The sequence below is a fragment of the Malaclemys terrapin genome, chromosome 9 (assembly GCF_027887155.1).
Source record: "Malaclemys terrapin pileata isolate rMalTer1 chromosome 9, rMalTer1.hap1, whole genome shotgun sequence".
NCBI classification, from domain to species: domain Eukaryota; kingdom Metazoa; phylum Chordata; order Testudines; family Emydidae; genus Malaclemys; species Malaclemys terrapin.
The window spans coordinates 49,437,681-49,463,677 of record NC_071513.1 but is presented as its reverse complement, the minus strand read 5'-3'; the positions used below and the strand labels follow the sequence as shown (position 1 = coordinate 49,463,677).

Genomic DNA, 25,997 nt, shown 5'->3' with positions numbered 1-25,997 from the left:
TCGGCTTCCCAAACAGCTTGAGTCACAACCCCCAGGCACATCCCTCCTTGCCCTCAGTGGCCCCTCCCTGCAGTTCCCAGGTATTTGCTCCTTGTGGAGTGACAGAGCAGACACCTCCCACGGGGCTGAAGCTCCAAGACCCTCCCCCTCCCCACAAAGCTGAAGCCCCAAGCCCTGGCAGATGCACCGTTCTCGAACTTCTGAAGATTGTCACATGTGGCTCAGAGGGCCAGTAAGTTTGGCCACCCCTGACTTAGTGTTTGAAAATGCTTCTCAGTTCTTGCTGCACCCTTCTCAGGGTGAAGCTGAAGTGACAATTTTTTTGATGTAATGTGTATCACAAGAAGTATTTAACTGTAATGAGAGGGACAAAACAAAGTAGTTTTAACTACTCATTCAAATTTTGGATTTTTTCTTGGTGCACCTTAATGCTTTAGAGGACTTGGTAACTTACTGCATTAAGCTAAATTAATGTAAGGATAACATAAAATGATCTAAGTGCATCTAATATAAATGCCCTAAAACCATTTTAAGTGTATCTGTTAGAGCAGAGGTGGGCAAACTATGGCCCGTGGGCCACATTTGGCCTGCGGGACCCTCCTGCCCGGCCCTTGAGCTCTTGGTTGGGGAGGCTAGCCCCCGGCCCCTCCCCCGCAGCCTCAGGTCACCATGCTGCCAGTGCTCTGGGTGGCAGGGTTGCGTGCTCCTGCTGGGCAGTGCGGCTGCGAGAGCAGCCGGGTGTAGTGTATTAAATTGCTCCCTGTAGGAATGTGCTACTTATGGAGCACCAGCACTGGCAGCCATCCGTAAGTAGCACATTCCTATGGGGAGCAATTTAATACACTACAGAACAAGGTGACAGTCTATGAAACTTAAAGGGCGTTAAACTTCGAACTAGTGAAAGAATGGTGTCCTTAGCCTCTGTTTGTCAGAAGCAGGGAATGGGCAACAAGGTATGGATCACTTGATGATTACCTGTTCTGTTCATTCCCTCTTGGGCACCTGGCATTGGCCACTGTTGGAAGACAGGATACTGTGCTAGACAGACCTTTGGTCTGACCCAGTATGACCGTTCTTATGAACACTCTTGATATGGTGTTTATAGCTGTGGAATTCACTGCTGAATTTTAGGTCAGTGAGACAAACTATTGTGACTGAGTTTAAAAACTTGTGTGACTCTGATCCTAATGGTCAAGTTAAAACATGAAAAATAATCTAAATTCTTGCTCAGAATGTAACATGATCATCTATGCTTGGTGGTAGTTGAAGAAGACAACTTTCTCCATACACAGCAGTTTACACAATTATCTAGGTACATTTTCTTCTGTTTCTTCTCTTTCCACTGAAGTGTGTGGTATTGACCACTGCCAGAGTTAGGTTGCTGAACTAGATGAACCACTCTAGTTCATTTTGGTGATTCCAGTGACAATGACAGCTTTTGGATGATTTAGTTGGGGATTGGTCCTGCTTTGAGCAGGGTTTGGACTAGATGACCTCCTGAGGTCCCTTCCAACCCTGATATTCTATGATTCTGTGATTCATTGGAGTTAAAATAACACATTTTCACAACTACAGTGAAAAAGCATCTTCCTCTAAATATCTTATTTCTTTATATCTCTTTATTTTATAAACCTCACTCACTGGTTCATTTCAGTTTTTTGGTGTCTCTTCCTTCTTATTCCAGGTGATCAGGACAATGCCATTGTTTGAAAATTCCCAAAGAGTTGAAGATCTGGAAAGATTGAGGGCATGTGAGGGAGAATATGCAAAGAAATATGACACTGTCAATCTCATTGGCAAAGGAGCTTTTGGCTTTGTCTGGACTGCCAGATGCAAGAAAGATAATAAGGAGGTTAAGGAGGAAACATTTCTTTAATTTACTCTTCTAGTTATTTTTTTCTTTTATAATATGACCGTTTATTGCAAGAGCAAAGGTTATTCTATAATGAAATGTCAACCTCAGATTATCAAAAACACAAAATTAAATCTGACGTTTTTAGCTCTTTAAAAAGACAAACAGAAACATACAAAAGAAGTAACAGGTATTGACACTGATGTAATAAGTTCTTTGAGAAGGATATATTAATCTCTCTATGTGGCCAGCCTCATTTTGTGACTGGTAACCATTTTGTATCTAATTCAGCCCACTGAAAGTCTGAGAGCAGTGGTATTGCAGATCTTAACAATGCGGTAAAATTAAGTTATCAGTAAGCAGAGAGGACAAATTGCAAATGATGGCGCAGATCCTGCAAAGATTTAAGAATATGCTTAAGCTTTACACACTGGAGTAGATTTACTGAAGTCCTGGGGCCCTAGTTTTGATCCGTGGGAGAAGTTTTATAGAGTTCAGTGAACCATCTGAAAGCAAAATGGGGAGGTGTATGTTAAGAGCAACGGATGCAGTTGTGCTGCCTATCGAGTGTAGATCTGGCTTTTATAACTATTAGCAGCTTTCTGGGCTACTGGCAATGGCCTTTTAGTGAACTTGTAGAGAAAATAATCTTCATCTTAATCATCCAGGGCCCTCTTGCATTATGTTATTTGTGTAGGTTGTTGTAAAGTTCATTTGGAAGGAGAAGGTGCTGGAAGACTGCTGGGTAGAGGATCCTGAGCTGGGGAAAGTTACTCAGGAGATCGCAATCCTGCTAAAGCTGCAGCACCCCAGTATTATTAAGGTATAGTATAATACAAAGCACACAGCTTTTAAGGTACAGTGATAGTTTGAATTATTCTTCACTTCCTTCCATCTTTCAAACTGGTATTCCATCAGGCTGTTGTCTAGTACAGTGGTCTTCAAACTTTTTTTGATCGCGCACCCCTATCAGTAAAAATTTTTTGAGCATGCACCCCCTGCTGCGCCGAAGTGCAAAAAAAAAAAAAAAAAAAGCGCCACTTGAACTCCCCACCTGAACTGCCAAAGCGCCAAAAAAAAAAAAAAGCGCTCCTCCTGCCACGCACCCCAAGGATCCGCGCACGCACCCCACTTTGGAGACCACTGGTCTAGTAGCTAATAACTCTTACTGACATTTTCTTAATGCAAAGTAGACTGTACAATAAATGCTGTAAAATTGCATGTTTAATATATAGTATTGACTCTTTAAAATACACCCATCACACTTATCTGGTCAAATTAGTTCATCAAAATTATCAATGAAAGATAACTAATAGTTGATTCTTTTTAAATACCATTTCAACCCCCCACAAGGAAAAACCAGTATTTGGGGAATAAAGTCTTCCACATGTGGAACTCTGTGTCCTTCCTGATTTTTTTTTAGTAGTGATCATAATTATATACAAAAATGTAAACACTAACTTAGCGTTACTAAATTGATTCTAGGATTATGGCAAACTGACCAAACCCACTCTCTCATCACAATAAACCCTAAGAAGTCTGTTACAGACTTATTAGACATGGCTCACTTCAAAAATCTTCAGAGTAGCAGCCGTGTTGGTCTGTATCCGCAAAAAGAACAGGAGTACTTGTGGCACCTTAGAGACTAACAAATTTATTTGAGCATAAGCTTTCATGGGCTACAGCCCACTTGGTCAGATGAAAGCTTATGCTCAAATAAATTTGTTAGTTTCTAAGGTGCCACAAATACTCCTGTTCTTTTTTTCAAAAATCTTGCGTTCTAACTATTCAGGTCAGAAGAACTTGGCAAGATTTGGCATGGCTTGCCATCTTTACTCAGAGGCAATGATATAGGTCTGAGCCAGATTGTTGCAACAGTCTTTGGAGAATTAGGGACATTGTAACATTGCCTTACTGAATTCTGTGGTGTCTATGTTCAGACCATACAGGGGTTCTCTGATTCTGTCAGTGTTCAGAATTCCCTCCAGGACATGCTGGCTTAGTGACATGAAAGAGATCATTTTAAATTAAGAGTGGATTTTTAATTAGTCTGAGATGTCTGTCATGATCATCAAAGCCTTCATTTGGTTGTCCCTGCAGTTAAAGAGAACAGTAGCTAATACCATTAAACAGAAAGTCTTGATTTATCTTGTAAAGGATTTAGGACTGAATTCCTGACTCCTTTACCTGCTATTTAGGTTTTGGGAGTATGCAGAAGATAGCTAATTCTCCACAAGACATGAGAAGCTTATTTTGTTAAAATTTACCCTTCTTGGGAGGTTCATGCTGATCATCACAAGACTGAGGAAGCCTTCCTCTGAATTTCTTGTATACTTCAGAGTTCAGTGTTCAGTGGAGACTTTTTATTTCTGGTGGCAGTGATCTGGTGACACGAGAGCTTTAGACCAGAAACTGATGCTCCCTTTCTAAATTTTTGCCCCACTTACCCTGGATGATTTTACAAGTTGGGCAATTAATGCTGACAATGCTGTATGTTTAGAGAGATTTAATTCCCTAAAGATTATAATATGCTTTTACCACTGCCCTTCTTGGAGGTTAATGTCTGTAGAATGCTGTAAGGATAAAAAGCATTATAAGAAGTGCCTGTTATTTATAGGTGCTGGATGTATTTGAAAATGGACATTTTTTCCAATTAGTGATGGAGAAGCATGGATCGGGTCTAGATCTTTTCACATTCATTGATAATCAGCCTGACTTGGATGAGCCCCTGGCAAGCTATATATTCAGACAGGTGAGAGCTACTTTTGAAGTAAAGCGTGTTTCTGAGAATGTGCCAGTTTGACAATTATGATGGGGGAAACTTGGCTAATACAAAAATCCTATTTAATTGGAAAGTTGAGATAAGATTAGTCAATTAATCTATATGCACTGCTCTGTTTCTATGATAGTGTGTGGTATTTAGAGAGTACCACTTGAACATTTTGGAAGGCTGATTTCTAGTGGTCTGAAATGTCACCCATAATAACCTTTAAAAGAGTGCTGCCACAAGTGGGGTAACATTAAGTGAGGTTTCCCCAAGTCTGATTAATAAATCAGGTATTTTTATGTACTTTTCCTTTACTGCTGGCACACAAAGGTTTGTGTAAACTGAAACTCCCCCTTACTCTTCTGCTCTGCCTGCTTGATTGGATTGTGGTGTCACAAAATTAACAGAATTGTTTGTTTGCAAATTGTGATGCTATACTTAATTATGGCATCACAGAATGAATTGTGCAGAAGGAAGTGACTGAGGGCTTGTCTACCCTTGAAACGCTGCAGAGCTGCAGCTGCATTGCTGTGTCTCTTGAGCATAGATACTACCTGTGTCAACAGGAGGGGTTCTCCCATCAGTGTAGTTTACCACCTCTCAGGCAGGTGGATTGCAAGGAAGAATTCTTCTGTCGACCTAGTGCTGTCTATATGGGGAATTAGGTTGGCTTAACTGTTGCTCAGGGATGTGGATTTTTCACATCCCAGAGCGATGTAGTTATATGACCTAATTTTCTAGTGTAGACCAGGCCTCAGTATTTAGGAGTGAGTTATCTTATTTATATAAAAGTTCACGCCCAAATACTCAGACTTTATAAGCCTGCAGTGATGGGGAAGGAAATGTGAGAAGACTAAATTATTCTTTGGTCAAAATTTTGGATAAAAAAACAAAAACAACTTTCTGGATTGTGACTAATCATTGGTGCTCCTAACCCCAGGGGATGAACAAACAACATGGCTAAAAGGCACCCTAACCTTACACATTTGGAGAGCGCAAAATCTTAGTTTGCTTCCAAATATATTTCCCAGAGAGCATTACTGCAATACAATGACAGCCATCCCCAGTTGGAGGCAGCTCCTCATCTTGTATAGATGAGATGTAAACAAACCCCCCAAATATGCCTATCAGCGTTCTGTTGTGTTCTGGATTATTCTGGATAAGTGTCCCTCATGTAAACTTCTTTGTATTGTGACCTCACTCTTTGTGCTTCAGCTAGTGTCAGCAGTGGGATATCTCCACTGCAGAAATATCCTCCATAGAGACATCAAGGATGAGAACATCATTATTGCTGAAGATTTCTCAATCAAACTGGTGGACTTTGGCTCAGCTGCTTACTTGGAACCTGGCAAGCTGTTCTACACCTTCTGTGGGACAATTGAGTACTGCTCACCAGAAGTCCTCTTGGGCAATCCGTACGTACTGGACCTGAGTGAAAACTGCTCTTGTGTTCCTTGTTAGCAATGCACTTGTAAGGCCGGGGCAAAAGAATGACAGAATGACGTTTAAACTATTGTAATTAGCATCTATGCTAGACCCATTGAAATAAATTGGGTATTTCACACCTCAAAGCTCTGCTTTCAGGTACTCTGCAAACTCACAGACATTGGCTCACATAGTTTGAAGATTTTCTTCACTACTGTTGCAGAGACTTCATTCCTCTCTTTCAAATGAAAGCTGAGACTGGGTAACAATTGAGAAATCTGTGGGCCCCTGCCCATTAGTCCTTCTTGCCTCCTCAACGGGGTGCACCCTCACATTGGGAAATACTGCTTTAAGTTTGGTCAGTTGTCCAAATGCAATCTAAGCATCTCAAAATGTCTTGATCATTTTCCATACGTCTTTTATCAAGATCGTAAAGGAATTCTCCTCTGCACTCTGCACAAGCGTGAATGTTCCCAGCCAAAGGGGGACTAACTGCCTGGTGTGATTAGAATGCAAGTGCCACTTCAAGCTGAACTAGTGGTGCTCATGCAGTGCCTTATTAAAAATAGCATGTTGGGTGAGCTTCTGGCTGCCATGCTGTACAACCAAGTTAAGGAGCAGGTTTATCCCTAGCCTGGTAGGGTCTAGGTGAGTCATATCACAACTTAATCTGTTCTGTGTTTCTCACTATCTACATCTACATCTTAATAGATGGGTCTTGATGACCCATCACCCCTCCCATTCAAGCCTGTTTATGAACACAAATCTCTTTGACAAGTACAGCAATTGTTTACATAGAAAAACAAGGTATCGGGGAATTATTTATATTGTAGCTGTCCTTTAACTTGCCGTATTTTGAAGAAAGACATTTTGTCATTTCCCATTCCCATCCTATTCTGTCCCCCTTCTCTACTTGCTTTCTGGCACGTACTTCTCTGCTGCTTGATCAGTTTGTTGTCCTCTCCTTGATCATGCTGTCCTGTAGTCTGGGCTTCCTCTCTTACTACATGTATCTCCCTGCCGATTGGTTCATTGCTCCCCCAGACACAGGGTCCAGGCATCGGTTTGTCTCATTCCCCATCTCCTCTGAACGTTCCTTTCCAAGTGGAGGTTAGCAGGTTATGGATTCAGCCTCTGAAGAAGAATTGCAGTTCGTCCTCCTGGGAGCAAGGACTACTATTAGGGACATGTAGGTTAGCTGTTCCTCCTTGTTTCTAGCTGTTCACCTGCGTCCCCTCCCCAGGCTCTTCTTTCTAATTAAATTAAAAAAAATTTAAATTAAATTAATGGAGATATCCTATCTCCTAGAACTGGAAGGGACCTTGAAAGGTCATAGAGTCCAGCCCCCTGCCTTCACTAGCAGGACCAAGTACTGATTTTGCCCTAGATCCCTAAGTGGCCCCCTCAAGGATTGAACTCACAACCCTGGGTTTAGCAGGCCAGTGCTCAAACCTCTGAGCTAATGGAAAAAACTTGACATGTATAGCAGCAACTGGAAAAAAGGAGGCGAGCCAGTCCTTTCTCCAGGGCAGCAGCAAGCGCTTTTTGCAGTCCACAGTGTAGGAACAGCTACTTTGAGTAGACCAGGGGTAGGCAACCTATGGCACGTGTGCCGATTTTCAGTGGCACTCACACTGCCTGAGTCCTGGCCACCAGTCCGGGGGGCTCTGCATTTTAATTTAATTTTAAATGAAGCTTCTTAAACATTTTAAAAACCTTATTTACTTTACATACAACAATAGTTTAGTTATATATTATAGACTTATAGAAAGAGACCTTCTAAAAACGTTAAAATGTATTACTGGCACGTGAAACCTTAAATTAGAGAGAATAAATGAAGACTCGGCACATCACTTCTGAAAGGTTGCCGATCCCTGCAGTAGACTGATGACTAAACTGTGTTACCAGTGAATTAACAAATGTCACTTTGTGACGTTCCCTTGGTGTTATCTGTACCCGTGATCTGCTAGGTCACTCCAATCCTCGACTCTGGGAGCCAGCCTTTACACTGCTCTGCTGTGAGAACCCCCACTCCCAGGTTGTTCCTGCATGGCTGCTAACATGTAAATTGCTCCCAGCTACATGAGTGAGCACTTTTGGCCAGCCGCTGCTTGGATTGTGCAACTGAATGACACTAGCCAGTATCTCTGGTCCCAGACACAACCCTAGGAACCTCTGTCTTGCAGTGTCCAGTTATGCCCACTGGATGCTGCAAGCTTATTTGAATACATCAGTTTAACAAAGAAATTGATATGTACCAGATTTGTTATCCCAAGGGGAGTCTCTGACATGCTTCAAACCAAACGCACTGCTTCAGGTGGAATAAACAAATTTATTAACTACAAAAGATAGATTTTAAGTGATTATAAGTCAAAGCACAACAAGTCAGATTTGCTCAAATGAAACAAAAGCAAAAAGCATTCTAAGCTGATCTTAACACTTTTAGTGCCCTTACAAACTTAGATGCTTCTCACCATAGGCTGGCTGGCTGCCCTTCAGCCAGGCTCTCCCCTACGATCAGCGCTTCAGTCTCTCGGTGGTGGTGTCTGTAGATGGAGGTGGAAGAGAGAGAGCATGGCAAATGTCTCTCCCTTTTATCATATTCTTTCTTCCCTTTTGTCTTTTGCCCCCCCCTTCAGAATCAGGTGAGCATTACCTCATCGTAGTCCCAAACTGAACAAGGGAAGGGGGGTGACTCACTTGAGAGTCCAACAGATCCTTTAATAGAATCATAGAATATCAGGGTTGAAAGGGACCTTAGGAGGTCATCTAGTCCAACCCCTGCTCAAAGCAGGACCAATCCCCAACTAAATCCCAGCCAGGGCTTTGTCAAGCCTGACCTTAAAAACCTCTAAGGAAGGAGATTCCACCACCTCCCTAGGTAATTCATTCTAGTGCTTCACCACCCTCCTAGTGACATATCCCCCCCCTAATATCCAACCTAAACCTCCCCCACTGCAACTTGAGACCATTACTCCTTCTTCTGTCATCTGGTACCACTGAGAACATTCTAGATCCATCCTCTTTGGAACCTCCTTTCAGGTAGTTGAAAGCAGCTATCAATCCCCCCTCATTCTTCTTTTCTGCAGACTAAATAATCCCAGTTCCCTCAGCCTCTCCTCATAAGTCATGTGCTTCAGTCCCCTAATCATTTTTGTTGCCCTATGCTGGAGTCTTTCCAATTTTTTCACATCCTTCTTGTAATGTGGGGCCCAAAACTGGATATAATACTCCAGATAAGGCATCACCAATGCCAAATAGAGGGGAATAATCACGTCCCTTGATCTGCTGGCAATGCCCCTACTTATACAGCCCAAAATACCATTAGCCTTCTTGGCAACAAGGGCACACTGTCGACTCATATCCAGCTTCTCGTCCACTATAACCCCTAGGTCCTTTTCTGCAGAACTGCTGCCTAGCCATTCGGCCTCTAGTCTGTAGCAGTGCATGGGATTATTCCGTCCTAAGTGCAGGACACTGCACTTGTCCTTGTTGAATCTCATCAGATTTCTTTTGACCCAATCCTCTAATTTGTCTAGGTCCCTCTGTATCCTATCCTTACCCTACAGCATGTCTACCACTCCTCCCAGTTTAGTGTCCTCTGCAAACTTTCTGAGGGAGCAATCCATGCCATCCTCCAGATCATTAGTAAATATGTTGAACAAAACCAGCTCCAGGACCGACACTTGGGGCACTTTGCTTGATACCTAGCGGCTGCCAACTAGACATGGAGCCATTGATCACTATCCGTTGAGCCCGATGATCTAGACAGCTTTCTATCCACCTTATAGTCCATTCATCCAGCCCATACTTCTTTAACTTGCTGGCAAGAATACTGTGGGAGAATCCTTTGTTGCTGCCTAGGCCAGTGTTCTTTGTTCCTGTGAGGCTGGGCTGGGTTTGTCCCATACATGCCCTGATGAGGTGTGAAGTGCCCCTCTGCTGTTGAGAGTTTTGCCTGGGCTTGTTTTAAGCTATGAGGACACATTTTCAGCCTCATAACTTTATACATGAAATTACAACCAATAACATTACTATAACAGCAATGCTCAGTGCATCATGAACCTTCCAAAGACACCCAACATGACCAAACTTTGCATTGGATACCACACAATCATATTATAAGCGTGAACATGGGGATGCAGGGTGTTTCCCCAAGGTACAGAGTGTCACACACTTCTAGCTCTGTGTGAAGCAAGTTACCTTCCTTCCCGGATGGGATGTCAAGTGGCTGGACTCTCTCTTGGGAGACTGTTTTTCAGAATGATGAGAGGTGTCCCCTGAGCTGTCTAACCTGTAGTTTGAAACTCTGGTTGGTAAGCCCTGGTCTACGCTACAAACTTATGTAGGTATAGTATAATGACGTCACTCAGGGGTGTGGAATGAGCAATGCAGCTATACTGGCCGAACTCTTGGTGTAGACAGCGCTATATTGACAGGAGGACTTATCCTATTGACATTGCTACTGCCTCGTGGGGAATTGGAGTAACTATGCTGACGAGAAAAGCTCTCCCACCAGCATAGGTAGTGTCTTCACTAAGCGCTACAGTGGCACTGGTGCACTTGCAGTGCTGTAAGTACACAAGCCGTAATTTTGGCCTGAGTTCAGTAGTTAATCTGGTCTTCTGATCACCAGATATATGTTGTAGCTATACTAGCCCTCTGTGTTCAGGAAGGCTAGGTTCTGATTTCATCTAGAAACTAGATATAACGAGGTGGCTGTTCCTCTAGTGGCTGTTAATTCATGTTGTATAATTTGTTTGCAGTTTGGCATAATTTATCAGTTTCTATTTAGGAGAGGCCCAAGACTAAAATTACTGGAAGTGTTGTATGTGAGGAAAAATACAGAGCTGCATGAAGAAAGCTTGTGTGGTGATTCCCAGTGATAAGTGCTCTCACTTTTGCTGGCACTGACTTGCGAAACTGAATACCAAGTGTTGCGGGTAGAAGGGTGGGAGAGGGTCGGGGTTGTGTGCATGTGCATGAAGGCAGTATAGGACAACTAAAAGTGTTTTTATATATATTTTTTTCTGCTTAAGCATTTATATAGTCGTGTAGAACTCCTAAAATATTTGCATATTAACTTTCCTAACTTTGAAATGAAATTCAGAACCACATATACACAAATGTGTGTTCTTTCATATATCTTGGTGTATGTGGGCTTCTGTGTTTTTGTGTAGGTACCAAGGACCAGAGCTGGAGATGTGGTCGCTTGGCATCACCCTTTATACCCTACTATTTGGAGAGAATCCCTTCTGTGAATTAGAGGAGACCATGGAGGCTGTACTAAATCCTCCTTACAGGGTGTCAGAAGGTGAGTTTTCATTTATTCATGCCATTCATTGCCAATGGAACTGACCATAGTGGAAGAGATTGCTCTAGAACAGTGGTTTTCAAAATGCGGGTCGCGATCCAGTACTAGGTCGCGGAATGTAAGGCATTGGGTTGTGATGGCTCTGGTCAGCACCGCCAACCAGGCTGTTAAAAGTCCCGTCAGCGGTGCTGCCTGGGTAAGGCAGGCTAGTTCCTACCTGTTCTGACACCACGCTGCACCCTGGAAGTGGCCAGCTGCAGGTCCTGCTCCTAGGCGGGGAGGGGGCGGCATGGGGCTCTGTGTGCTGCCCCTGCCCTGAGCACAGCTCCACACTCCCATTGGCCGGTTCCCAGCCAATGGGAGCTGGGGGTGGAGGGTGGTGCCTGTGAGCGAGAGCTGTGTGAAGCCGCTTGCGCGCGCCTCTGCCTAGGAGCTGGACCTGCTGCTGGCTGCTTTTGGGGCGCAGTGTGGTCCACGGTGCCAGGACAGGCAGGAAGCCTGCCTTAGCACCTCTGCTGCGTCGCTGACCGGGAGCCACCTGAGGTAAGCCTGCATGCCAACCCTGCACCCCAATCCCCTGCCCCTTGCTGCACCCCAAACCCCTTATCACCGGCCCCACCCAAGAGCCTGCACCCAGAGCCCTGACCCCCTCCTGCACCCCAACCGGCTGCACCCAGAGCCCTGACCCCCTCCCGCACCCCAAACCCCTCACTCCTGGCCCCACCCAGCAGCCCTCACTCCCGTACCCCAACCCTTTGCCCCAGCCCTGAGCCCTTCCCAAACCCCTCATCCCCCAGCTCTGTTGGGTCGCGGGCATCAACAATTTTCTTCAATTGGATCGCCAGAAAAGAAAGTTTGAAAACAACTGCTCTAGAAAGAACCTTTTGTGTAGCTGGAAGCGCACAGTGTATATTAATTTCTCCAGGTTTTGCCCTCCTCTTGGGTGTCTGTCTCACACATGCTTAGTTTATTAAACATCAGTTCTCATCTGAAAAAGGGTTATGACATGCAAATCTGTATATTCACCTGCTTTAAGGAAAGTACTCTAATTCTTTACACATATGGAAGTATCTGTGTACTACCTGCACTGGCAATATTTCAAATTCCAGACCTTCTCTATGGTGAGTTCACTCCTTCATTCATTATCCCAAACCACCAATGAGTTAAAAATGGAGTGAGCTGGAACAAATAATGTAATTGGAAAGTTCAGCCTACTAGACAAGTTTAAGGTCCAGTGACTACCAGTGGTCCTCAGGAGGCTTGAATGCAAATTCAGGCTTTGCTTCACTTAACCATTGCCAACCAGTATTGTTGGCTTAAGAGGTCTTGCTGGCAACTTCCTCACCTCAGTGGGGCCTTTAGGAATGTGAAGGGTGTTTGCTTGCATTTGTAGCTTCAGAATTGGTTTCATGATCTGGACTAAAAGAAAGATATTGCTGGTCTTGCTTCCTGGGGGAGGTGTTGAAGAGAACAAGTATGTGGTGGGTTGATAAATCTTTCATCAGCAACCTCTCTGTAGGTGGTCTTAGGAGTATTTTAGTCCCATACAGCGCCTCTATAGCTTTGCAGTTTGGAATTTCCTGGTGTTTTCCCCAAGCCACAGGTATATGCCCTTAAAACAAAAACAACCACAAGACCTCATTTCAGAATGTTTGTCTGCAAAAGGATTGGTCTTGGAGTGGGTGGGTGCCCACCAGAGGCACCAAAGTTGTAGAAAGAATGGTGTGCAAAAGAAGTCTTCCATGCATAGATTGTCTGTTTCTTTCTATTCTCTCCCCTCCCCGCCCCGCCGCTGCCGCGCAGTGTCTTGCCTCTTTTCAGTTCACTATTAACACAATGTGGAAGGCTTAGATCATTCTCCAAGCCAGGCAAACGCAGCCCTGAGTGAATGAAACAAGACAGAGAAATCCTGGCAGAAGGGCTGGAGGGATCTGGGGTTACAATTTTACCTACTTATGAGTATTACCCTTAGTAAATTAGGTTCATGTCTACACTGGCAGAGTTACAGAGCCGCTCAGAGAGCATTGAAGGGAAACTGCTGTTTTGTGTTCACACTGTCAGCTGGTGGCGCAATAGTGTGTTCACACATGCGGTATGTGGAGCGGTGCACTCTGGGCAGTTATCCCATAGAGCATCTCTTCTTCTTCTGCCACTAAGAGTTGTGGAAAGGTGGAGGGGGTTGTGGGGCATCCTGGGTCCTGTCCCAATGCCCTGTGATGCATTGCTTCACATCCCAGCAATCCCTATGCTTCCATCCGCATGTGGTGCCATCTTTCAACGGTTTGTGTACTGTGCGAACTGCCTCTTCGGTCTGCAGGAATGGATCCCGAACTGTTGACCAGTATGCTGCTCGCTCTGACTAACACATCACGAATGGCAGTGGAGTTATTGCTTAAACTACAAAGGCAAGAGGAGTGCAACATTGATCTCGCCATGCGTACTAGCTACGACATGAGATTGCTTGTGGCATTCACAAAGGTGCTGGCAACAGTGGAACGCCACTTTTGGGCTTGGGAAACAAGCACTGAGTGATGGGATCACATCGTCATGCATGTCTGGGATGACGAGCAGTGGCTGCAGAACTTTCAGATGAGAAAAGCCACATTCATGGGACTGTGTGAGCTCGCCCCAGCCCTGCAGTGCAAGGACACGAGAATGAGAGCTGCCCTGCAGTTGGAGAAGCGTGTAGCGATTGCACTGTGGAAGCTGGCTACTCCGGACTGCTACCAATTGGTCGCTAACTAGTTGGGAGTGGGAAAGTCGACTGTTGGACTCGTGTTGATGGAAGTGTGCAAGGCCATTAATCGCATCCTGCTCTGAAAGACCATGACTCTGGGCAACATGCGTGACATTGTGGACGGCTTTGCACAAATGTGCTTCCCTAACTGCAGAGGGATGATAGATGGGATGCATATTCCAATTCTGGCACCAGACCACCTAGCCACAAAGTACATTAATCGGAAGGGGTATTTCTCAATGGTTCTGCTGGTGCTTGTGGATCACCGTGGGCATTTCACAGACACTAACGCAGGCTGGGCTGGAAAGGTGCATGACACACACATCTTTCGGAATACTTGCCTGTTCAGGAAACTGCAAGCAGGAACTTTCTTCCTGGACCAGAAGATTGCTGTAGGGCAGGGGTTGGCAACTTTTCAGAAATGGTGTGCCGAGTCTTCATTTATTCACTCTGATTTAAGGTTTCATGTGCCAGTAATCCATTTTAACGCTTTTAGAAGGTCTCTTTCTAGAAGTCTATAATATATAACTAAACTATTGTTGTATGTAAAGTAAAGAAGGTTTTTTTAAATGTTTAAGAAGCTTCATTTAAAATTAAATTAAAATGCAGAGCTCCTCGGACTGGTTTCCAGGACCCAGGCAGTGTGAGTGCCACTGAAAACCAGCTTGCGTGCCACCTTCAGCACACGTGCCATATGTTGCCTACCCCTGCCGTAGGGGAAGTCAAAATGCCCATTGTGATCCTGGGAGACCCCGCCTACCCCTTAATGCTGTGGCTTATGAAGCCATACATGGGGCACCTTGACAGCAGCAAGGAGCAGTTCAACAACAGGCTGAGCAAGTGCAGAATGACTGTGTGTGCTTTTGGCCGTTTAAAGGCCTGTTGGCACTGCCTGTACGGGAAGCTGGACCGGGCTGATGACAATATTCCAATGCTTATAGCCGTGTGCTGTATGCTCCATAATATTTGTGAAGGGAAGGGTGAAAGCTTCACTCAAGGCTGGACTGCTGAGGCTCAGCGCCTGGAGGCTGAATTTGATCAGCCAGAGAACAGGGCTATTAGAGGGGCATGGCGCGGGGCCATAAGGATCAGGGATGCCTTGAGGCAGTAATTTAAAGCTGAAAGCCACTAATATTTGTTGCTATGCTCGGGAGTGCAGTGCTTGTAATGCTAGGAGGTGATTGTGATTGGTGCAGACAATGCAATATGAAGGTTTAAGATAGTTGTCCATTACTTTGCAGGGCTCTGTTTGCTTTCAATTAATAGAATAAAGATTGCTTTCAAACCAACACAATTCTTTTATTAAAAAAACAACAACCGGAGGAGAGAGTCAAAAAACCACACCAACACTGAGAGGAATGGGGGAAGGGAAGATCCCAGGAGGAGGAGGGGTCCCGGGACAGTTAAAGATTTGTGTATGTCAAGGGATCATAGCCAACTTTCTCCTTTGGAGTATAGTGCAGCAGGTACTGTACTCAGGGCCGGCTTTAAGCTGATTCGGCCAATTCCCCGGAATGGGGCCCCGGGCCTAAGAGGGCCCCGCAACGTCCGGGACTGCCGGCGGAGCGGGGAAGAAAAAAAAAAAAAAGCTGCGTCCTGCTTCTCCCCCTCCCTCCAGCGCTTGCGCCGCCATACAGCTGATCAGCGCAAGCCTGGGAGGGCGGGGTGAGGAGGAGGAATGCGGCGTGCTTGGGGAAGACGCGGGGCCAGGGCGGGGATTTGGGGAGGGATCCAATGGGGCAGGGAGGGGGCGAAGTCAGGGGGGCGAGACAATTCGCGTCCTGGCGTGGGGCCCCACACCTGCTAAAGCCGGCCCTGACTGTACTTCAGCAGTGCCAAACTGCAGAGGGATGGGTGTTGAGTGCAATGGGTACCGGGAGTCTGCAGTGCTGGACTGTGACAGGGGAGGAGTGGAATGCCACGGGTACAGACTGGAGCCAGGAGGTTGATAAGAGTGTGTTGGCGCCGTCTGGGGGACACATGGGAAAGAGTTTTGTGACAGCAGCTGCAGGGAAGGGCAGGCACAGAGCTGCTCGGTTTGCAGTGCTAGTATTGTCTGGAGCTTGTCTGCTTGATGCCGCATAACCTTTAAGAGCTGCTCTGTGGCTTCATTCTGGCATGCCGCATTCTCCTTTCGGTCCCCTTCTTGCTGTTCTGCCACTCCTTCAGTTCCTGTTTTTTGGCCGTGGAGTGCATCATGACATCACACAGAAAGTCCTCTTTAGTTTTTCATGACTGCTTTCTAATTCTGCGCAGCTGTTCAGCCGATGATGACAAAGAGGGAGGCTGGGGCTCCTAAGGTCATCTCTGTGAAGCCAAAACACAACATTTTTCAGAAGCAGAATTTGCAACACACAGAACACTGGTACAGTGATTTAAAACACAGTCACTATTCACGTGCCCGTCACTAACTGGCTGACCCCAGGCAAGCACACGTGAGCCACAAGACCCCCAAAATGGTGAGTAGCTGCAGGGGCAGGGTAAATCAGTGTTTCCGGACCCTACTGTACACTGGGCATATGGCTTTTGAGGAGAGCCAGCACTGTGTGTGTGGGGGGCAGGGGGGCGTGATAATCATTCCTATCCCCATGTTTTCCACAGGCTGTGTTCATTATGGAAGATATCTCGCTGCTGAGGGTGAGCAGGGAATCAAGGGAGGGTCTTCTCCAAGACTGCGGCTTCTGCCCTGGTCCTTATACAGGTCTCCTGTGTGCAGCAATGGTCGTCCGTGTCCCCCCGTCCCCCCGGTCGTCAGAGTGGCGCGGGAAAGTTACCATTAATGGGGCAAGAAACAAAGCAGCTCTGCCAAAGAACCTGCGGCAGTGGATTGCCCAGTATCTCTGTGAGAGTTTCGTGGAGATCTCGGAGGCAGATTCCCATGAAGTGAGGGAGTCTATCAACAGCCTATTCCGCCGCTCAGACTAGGCATGTAGTGTTACGCGAACCATACAGAGATAAGCCTGCTTTCTGCCCCCAACAACTTGCTTCAGTGGTTCCCAAAATCAAATCCATTTACCAGTGGCCTCCTCTCCTGTTTGCGCTTCTCCAAGATCCGACAACTGTGACTGGCTAGCCTCCTCTGGGGTAGGAAAGAGCTCCTGGCTGCATGCATCTCTGACCTCAGAGTCGTTCTCTGCCTCTGGGTCCCCCTCCACATCCTCATCCAAGATTTCCTCCTCCTGGCTCGGTCCACTCTCGACTGGCACGCGAGCCACCAAAGTATCCACGGGGGACATCGCAGTGGAGGTGGGGTCACCACCAAGTATCGCGTCCAGCTCTTTGTAGAACTGGCAGCTCGTGGGTGCAGTACCAGAGCGGCAGTTTGCCTCCCGCACCTTGTGAGAGGCGTTCTGCAGCTCCTTCACTTTGACCCCAAGTGCCCCAAGGGTCAGTCCTGGGGCCGGTTTTGTTCAATATCTTCTTTAATGATCTGGAGGATGGTGTGGACTGCACTCTCAGTAAATCTGCAGATGACATTAAACTGGGAGGAGTGATAGATATGTTGGAGGGTAGGGATAGGATACAGAGGAACCTAGACAAATTAGAGGATTGGGCCAAAAGAAATCTGATGAGGTTCAACAAGGACAAGTGCAGAGTCCTGCACTTAGGACAGAAGAATCCCATGCACGGCTACAGACTAGGGACCGAATGGCTAGGCAGCAGTTCTGCAGAGAAAGACCTAAGAGTTACAGTGGACGAGAAGCTGGATATGAGTCGACAGTGTGCCCTTGTTGCCAAGAAAGCTAATGGCATTTTGGGCTGTATAAGAAAGGGCGTTGCCAGCAGATTGAGGGATGTGATTGTGGAAATAAAGGAAGAGGGAAGCACTCGTCAGGACCCTAATTGGGCCCTGGGTGATCGCTACTTCCCACCACCCAACACAGATGTAATGAGGTTGAGTAGTGCCCGTATAAGAAAAATTAAAACTACTGATTATTTCTCAAAAAAGGTTTTTAATGACTTTTGACAATAAAGACAACACAGACAAAATAAGAAGCAAGATTAAAGACCAGCACTGAATAACGATTACTATAAATGGCAAGTTATATTGAAGACAAGCACAAGTACATGTAAAGTTATTATTCATCAGCTACTTACTACTATCTTAACACTATAGTATCGATACAACTTGAGATCAATTCTGCTCGAGCAACCAGACTTCTTTATTCCATAACCTTACCTGCATTCACCCGAAAATACGTTACCCTTCAGTCAGCTGTTTTCCGCACTGGCCAGGTCCAGACAGTCGCAAAGTGCACGTCCCTTCGGTTCAGGGGGTGTGGGTCAGGTTTCCCTTATGACCGAAACACACACACAGTCCCGTGACTTCGTACTTTTTATCTGATCTGTCGGCCGTTTCTTAAAACAGGCCGACAAATTAGGGTCAGCCAAATCTTTAATGTGGTTAGCGTTGTCGCCTTGGCTGTATAATTTATGCTTACTGATCTCCTTGTGTTGCTTTGACCGTATAATTTATGCTTACTTATTTTCTTGTAGCCAATTGTTTTAAATGTGGCACACAAGCCACCAAAGTATCCACAGGTGACTTCGCAGTGGAGGTGGGGTCACCACCAAGTATCGCGTCCAGCTCTTTGTAGAACTGACAGCTCGTGGGTGCAGCACCAGAGCGGCAGTTTGCCTCCTGCACCTTGTGCCCAGAGGCACAACTTATCTCGCTTTATAGGAGTTAGAATGTGTTATCTGGTTGCAGCGCATTTTGACCACAAGTCTTAGTTTATACCTCTGCAAAGCTTGCCCTTTTTACCTTTGCAAAGCGGAAGTTTGAGGCCTAACGTTGACAATATCTTTGTTCATTTTAAGCTTGGCAATACTTCTGCTCAGAGATAATCAGTGATCATTCCCCTCTACTCAACATTGGTGAGGCCTCATCTGGAGTATTGTGTCCAGTTTTGGGCCCCACACTACAAGAAGGATGTGGAAAAATTGTAAAGAGTCCAGCAGAGGGCAACAAAAATGATTAGGGGGCTGGAGCACATGACTTATGAGGAGAGGCTGAGGGAACTGGGATTGTTTAATCTGCAGAAGAGAAGAATGACGGAGGGATTTGATAGCTGCTTTCAACTACCTGAAAGGGGGTTCCAAAGAGGATGGATCTAGACTGTTCTCAGTGGTACCAGATGACAGAAGGAGTAATGGTGTCAAGTTGCAGTGGGGGAGGTTTAGGTTTTATATTAGGAAAAACATTTTCACTAGGAGGGTGGTGAAGCACTGGAGTAGGTTACCTAGGGAGGTGGTGGAATCTCCTTCCTTAGAGGTTTTTTAAGGTGAGGCTAGACAAAGCCCTGGCTGGGATGATTTAGTTGGGAATTGGACTAGATGATTGGACTAGCAGGGGGTTGGACTAGATGACCTCCTGAGGTCCCTTCCAACCCTGATATTCTATGACTCTGCACTGCAATGTGTCCCAGTCATGGCCCCTTTATGTCATGCAACGTGAAATCTGTCCATAGGTATCATAATTCCTACAGCTGGAGCACAGCTAGGACTGCACAGCCTCCTCTCCCCAAATGCTGATGAGGTCCAGCAGCTCCGCATTGCTCCAGGTGGGGGATCGCCTGGTGAGTGGAGCAGGCATGGCCATCTGGAAAGATGCGCTGAGACCACGACACGCATCACCGAGCAAACGGGAAGGGGACTTTCAAAATTCCAAAGGAATTTACGAGGTGGGGATGATGATTGGTCACCTGAGGGCAGGGCAGTAGAATTCAAACCGATGACCAGATAGGCAAGAACAGGCATTGTAGGACATCTCCCGGAGGCCAATCGCAGCGCTGTAATCGACCTGGGTGTCTACACTGGCACTGTGGTGCTGTACCCCTGGTGCAGAAGGCTATATGCCTCTCGTTGGGGTGGTTTTTTTACAGCACTGCGCAGTTTCTGCACACTATCTGCTATGTGTACACCTCGGGAGTTACAACACAGAAAGCTGCTTTACTGTGCAGAAACTTGCCAGTGTAGACAGGGCCTTAGTGTGCCTTGTGACCTCATACAGCAGTGTCAGAGTAAGTAGGGCTATGTCTACACTGCACTTTTGTTGTTAAAACTTTTATCGGTCAGGGGTGTGAGAAAACATCCTCCTGATTGACAAAAGTTTTAACGACAAAAAGTGCAAGTGTGGACAGTGCTTTGTTGGCGGGAAAGCTCTCATGCCGACAATGAGCGGCTATACTGCGTGCCTTACAGCAGCAAGGCTTTAGCGGCACAGCTGTGCCACTGTAAGCTGTGCAGTGTAGACATTGCCTAGGACAAAGACAGAGCAACACCTCTTATTGTCTCTAACTTTTAAAAAAATCTTTTTGTTGTTGTTGCTTAGATCTGATGGCTCTGGTGTCTGGGCTCCTGCATGCTGCTCCAGAGCAGCGTACAACCCTGGAAAAGCTAGTAGAGAATCCTTGGGTGCTGCAGCCTGTGAACTTGGCTAATTACACGTGGGAAGAGGTGTATGTCTCAGCCAGGCCAGGTAAGACATGGGTCTGAAAATGACTCCTTTCCCCTTCTCCCCCCAAAGTATCTTTTGAATAAGATTTACAAGAGGAGGTGGAAATGTGACTAGGAGTTGTGTAGAGTGAGATCATAACTTGGTGGTTACTCTTGTGATTGTCTCAAATATGGCTGCTGTTGATAGATGGACTTCTGCTAAACACTTGCCAGTGAAATCCTAAATGGTGCAGACTAGGTACAGTCATCTTGTTAGTGGAATCTTGGCTGGCGTGGAGAAGATAGTGTAGTGGGGAAGCTTGTATAACTAGAATCATAGCTGGTATTAGTACAGCTCTAATAACTAGGCCATGTCAGTTGTCATTGCTTTAAGCTAGACCCTAGTGCTTGCAGAGATTTGGCTTCTACCTGCTTCCTGACTGCAGATTAAGGCTTAGTTTCTGGAATCTGTGCCTCTGTGTTTGAGGTACATATTCATAGGTGCCGATTCCATGGGTACTCTGGGGCTGGAGCATCCAAGGAAAAAAAATAGTGGGTCTTCAGCATCCACCAACCACAGCTGTTTAGCAGTGCCCCCAAGCATGTGTTTGGTGGCTGGGGGAGAGGCTTGGGGGGAGGGCAGCGAGCGGGCAGGGAGGGAACAGAGCAGAGGGTGGAAAGAAGTGGAGTGGGGTCAGGAAGAGGCGGAGGCTTGGGGAGGAGTGGACTAGGGGCGGGTATTTAGGGCAGAGCAGGGGTAGAGCTTCCCCAGGGAAAAGAAAAACTCATCACCCATGTACATGCTGGCTGATAAACAGTGTTTATGGCTCATCCCTAAATTCCTGTTCCATCCTTTGTTTTTCTTCTTCCCCAGAAAGCAATAATTTCAGAAATCACTGTATTGAGCACAGCCACAGAGCCAGCCAGCCAGCTCCTTGCTTGCAGAGTGAGCAGAGACTGATCCATGATGCCTATGACCATGAGCTCACAGATCCCTAGTTGGAAGGAATAGCCACTGCTTAGGCCAACAGATCTTGTTCCAATCTTCAGTGTTGGGACCGACATGCAGAGGATGCATACTGCAGATTTCCACACCTGCTGAAGAACAGATCCCTAGTCATCATCTGGACAGCACTTACTGTCATCCCAAGAACTAAAAGAAGCTTCACGTTAAGCACTTCTGTTTTAACAGACGGATCAGCCTTAGGTACTAGAAGACAGGAGTTGCTCACCATTGAGAGAAATCTCTCCACTGGTACACTGTTGGCTTCATGCACTTATTGTAACAGAGGCCTGTGATATGAAGGGGTTTGATAGTGATGTGAAAGAGCCAGTCTTTGACTTCAGGCTGATCCATTCTAGACTCTTAAATGCAGAAGCTTTTCACTTTCTCCAGATGAGGTTTTCTGGATATCCCTAGCAGTGACTGGATCCAAATGTGCCTTTCCTTTCTTACTGTCCTTGAGCCAACAGCACTTCATCTGGACAGGTCCTGTGAGCCTGAGAAGTCTATAGTGTTAATGAAACAGAATCCAGCAGTACACTTACCAGATTTTCCCATCTGAGTTTAGGATTTGTCTTCCTAGTATAACATTGAGTCCTATTCAGGAGACCACCACACACTCTCATACAATTTCTAGTCTGGGCCAAACCTCTGCTTATCTGAAACTGCAACACTCCCACCGGTAGCTGTTGGGAAGTAAAATTAGCTCAAGCCGGGAGACTGCAGGGCATGCACTCTTCCCAAGAGCTGGGACTCTGGTTGAAATCCTGTTCATGTGAACGAGGCTTGGCACAGTGGTTGCGGATGAGCCTTCCTGCATCAGTTGTTAGAATGTGGTTTGAGGCAAGCATTCCCTTGCAAATGGAAGGACTACTTTGGCTACTATCTGTTTCTTAGCTCATTCACATCTAGAATCTGGAGTCCTAATGTTTGCTGATGGAAGCTGAGGATTGAAAGAACCCCAGCTGATTATCATCCTCTATCCCTGTAATGGCAGTGGGAAGCTGAGTTAGTCCATTTTTCAAGGGGCTTGGATTCTGACAGAATTCATATTGAAAGAAACATACAGTGGAAAACCCCAGCGTGGTCAGTTGGTTTTGACTTTGTTTCTCTGTTTAATAGCACTTGGTTCTGGAGTATGGGCGTGTTGCTGCTGGTGGTGGTGGTTGTTGAGTGTGCTTTTCTCTAGATAGAAAGACTGAGATGTTGTCAAGCTTGGAAACTGACCTACTTGGTTTGTAGTTCTCTTGTAAACCTTGATTTAAGGATTTCAGAAATGCAGCTTGGTTTTTCAAGTGATCCTTGCTGCACCACAAAATCGAATCAAGCCTGAATGCTTGTTTATTGCTCTGTAAACAAGGTGGTGGGTGCACGCGCTGAAAAGAGATTGCATGCATGGCTCTGTTTAGGGAAAATTGCACGGTGGGTTAGGGCCTCAATAATATAAGTCCCATCAGTTTAGGATTAACTGAACTAGACTTTTTCCTTAATTCTCTTTTAATTTTTCATCTAGGCCAGAACTTCCCCAGAGTGACCTCCCATATTTTGGCTGTGCTGCAAAATCTCACTCATACCTTCTTCCCCCCATCCCCCAGGAGCTGTCATTCTGTACAGTAGATAGAAGAGAGAGAGAGAGAATTTAAAGGACCTGTTTTTTAGTGCACTGTGTGTGGAATTGGATACAAAAGTCCAGAGCAGTAACAGGATTTATACATCTAAATACGTATTTGTTGATGCTGTATTGCAGTACATGATTCCAGTGTAATGGGACTGGCTTGCTCATTGTACTCTGTATAGCTGCCCTCACTAGTAGATGCTTCGTGTACGATGCTGCAGGTTTGAATGATTCTGGACAGATGCAACTGAGATGTGCACACAGATGAAAGGGTAACAGAGAGAAACCTCATTGGACCTTGTTCTTCTGTAGCAAAATCACTGTTTACACTGACTACAGCTGCACCTAAAAGGTTTCTTCAGGAAAATCCTATAGCCAATATGTGTCTCTAATTCTACTGAGTGGATTGCATTTTAAAATGTAAAGAGAAGGATTTTTAACATCCTGTTTAGTTTTTGGCAATACAAAGTATATTTTTATTTGCTATGGTTTTTATCAAAATTGTGCTGTATCACTGTTTCTTAAAAGTGAACAGAATAAATGTTTTGGTTCTTAAAGTATCTCTTTGCCTGTGTCTTTCATTTGTTTTGCTGTGTGAACTGACTTACAATGAAAGGCTTGTTTCCTTTAAAAAAAAAAAAAAAAAAAAAATTCCTCTTTTTCTCTTTTCGCCAGACGACTCCACTGGCTCCTCACTTGGAAGCTTTTAGCCCTTAATTTGTAGGGACCCCAGATGTTAAATTTAAGTTTTGGGGTTTTTTTCTTCCTTCTAACAGAGAGCCTGGTTTTAACCAAAATACAAATGTTGAAACATGCAGAATAAAAATTACTTCCTGTCTCAATTCAACCATAATTCCATTTGGTATCTGTGATGTCATAAACTTAACATTAAAAAGGTTGTAGAGCAGTTTTTAAACTAGGAGATGGGGGAAAGCCGACTGCTGCAGAGGAACATGTGGCTCGGACAGAGACTTCTCTTAGGGGAGAGTCTAACGATAGAGAATCTCCAGGTTATAGTCAGGAGCAGAGGATGGAAGAGGATAAAGTAGGGGCCAGATCAGATGATAAACATTCACATAAAAAAGAATCTGATACATCAGAAAAGGGCAGACAAATAAACAGTGACAAGTTTTTAAAGTGCTTGTACACAAATGCTAAAAGTCTAAATAATAAGATGGGTGAACTAGAGTGCCTCGTGATGAAGGAGGATATTGATCTAATAGGCATCACAGAAACCTGGTGGACTGAGAGCAATCAATGGGACACAATCATTCCGGGGTACAAAATATATCAGAAGGACAGAAAAGGTCGTGCAGGAGGGGTGGGGGGTGGCACTATATGTGAAAGAAAATGTACAATCAAATGAAGTAAAAATCTTAAGCAAATCCGCATGTTCCATAGAATCTCTATGGATAGAAATTTCATGCTCTAATAAGAATATAACATTATGGATCTATTATCGACCACCTGACCAGGACGGTGATGATGAAATGCTAAGGGAAATTAGAGAGGCTATCAAAATTAAGAACTCAATAATAGTGGGGGATTTCAATTATCCCCATATTGACTGGGAACATTTCACTTCAGGACGAAATGCAGAGATAAAATTTCTCGATACTTTAAATGACTGCTTCATGGAGCAGCTGGTACGGGAACCCACAAGAAAAGAGGCAACTCTAGATTCACTCCTGAGTGGAGCGCAGGAGCTGGTCCAAGAGGTAACTATAGCAGGACCGCTTAGAAATAGTGACCATAATACAATAGCGTTCAACATCCCTGAGGTGGGAAGACCATCTCAACAGCCCAACACTGTGGCATTTAATTTCAAAAGGGGGAACTATGCAAAAATGAGGGGGTTAGTTAAACAGAAGTTAAAAGGTTCAGTGACTAAAATCAAATCCCTGCAAGCTGCATGGGTGCTTTTTAAAAGACACCATAATAGAGGCCCAACTTCAATATATACTCCAAATTAAGAAACACAGTAAAAAAAACTAAAAAAGAGCCACCATGGCTTAACAACCATGTAAAAGAAGCAGTGAGAGATAGACTTCCTTTAAAAAGTGGAAGTCAAATCCTAGTGAGGCAAATAGAAAGGAGCATAAACGCTGCCAAATTAAGTGCAAGAATGTAATAAGAAAAGCCAAAGAGGAGTTTGAAGAACGGCTAGCCAAAAACTCCAAAGGTAATAACAAAATGTTTTTTAAGTACATCAGAAGCAGGAAGCCTGCTAAACAACCAGTGGGGCCCCTTGATGATCGAGATACAAAAGGAGCGCTTAAAGACGATAGTCATTGCGGAGAAACTAAATGGATTCTTTGCTTCAGTCTTCACGGCTGAGGATGTTAGGGAGATTCCCAAACTTGAGCTGGCTTTTGTAGGTGACATCTGAGGAACTGTCACGGATTGAAGTGTCACGAGAGGAGGTTTTGGAATTAATTGATAAACTTAACATTAACAAGTCACCGGACCAGATGGCATTCACCCAAGAGTTCTGAAAGAACTCCAAATGTGAAGTTGCGGAACTGTTAACTAAGGTTTGTAACCTGTCCTTTAAATCGGCTTCTGTACCCAATGACTGGAAGTTAGCTAATGTAACGCCAATATTTAAAAAGGGCTCTAGAGGTGATCCCGGCAATTACAGACCGGTAAGTCTAATGTCTGTACCCGGCAAATTAGTCAAAACAGTAGTTAAGAATAAAATTGTCCGACACATAGAAAAACATAAACTGTTGAGCAATAGTCAACATGGTTTCTGTAAAGGGAAATTGTGCCTTACTAATCTATTAGAATTCTTTGAAGGGGTCAACAAACATGTGGACAAGGGGGATCCAGTGGACATAGTGTAC

General features: G+C 45.1%; 1 protein-coding gene across 3 annotated transcripts in view; it reads left to right on the top strand.

Annotated features, from left to right (window-relative positions):
- Positions 1-23,711, top strand: part of PASK (PAS domain containing serine/threonine kinase) — a 44,837-nt gene extending 21,126 nt beyond the window's left edge. The window contains exons 12-18 of one of the 3 annotated variants that reach the window (XM_054040430.1): positions 1,685-1,852; positions 2,550-2,675; positions 4,470-4,604; positions 5,835-6,034; positions 11,225-11,358; positions 20,430-20,576; positions 21,408-23,711. In XM_054040430.1, the coding sequence (XP_053896405.1) occupies positions 1,685-1,852; positions 2,550-2,675; positions 4,470-4,604; positions 5,835-6,034; positions 11,225-11,358; positions 20,430-20,576; positions 21,408-21,532 (1,035 nt within the window). In that variant the 3' untranslated portion in view covers positions 21,533-23,711. Of the gene's footprint in view, positions 1-1,684; positions 1,853-2,549; positions 2,676-4,469; positions 4,605-5,834; positions 6,035-11,224; positions 11,359-20,429; positions 20,577-21,407 lie in introns of those variants that run through there. The other 2 variants (XM_054040431.1, XM_054040432.1) reach the window with 2 other exon arrangements.
- Positions 23,712-25,997: the final 2,286 nt, after the last annotated feature.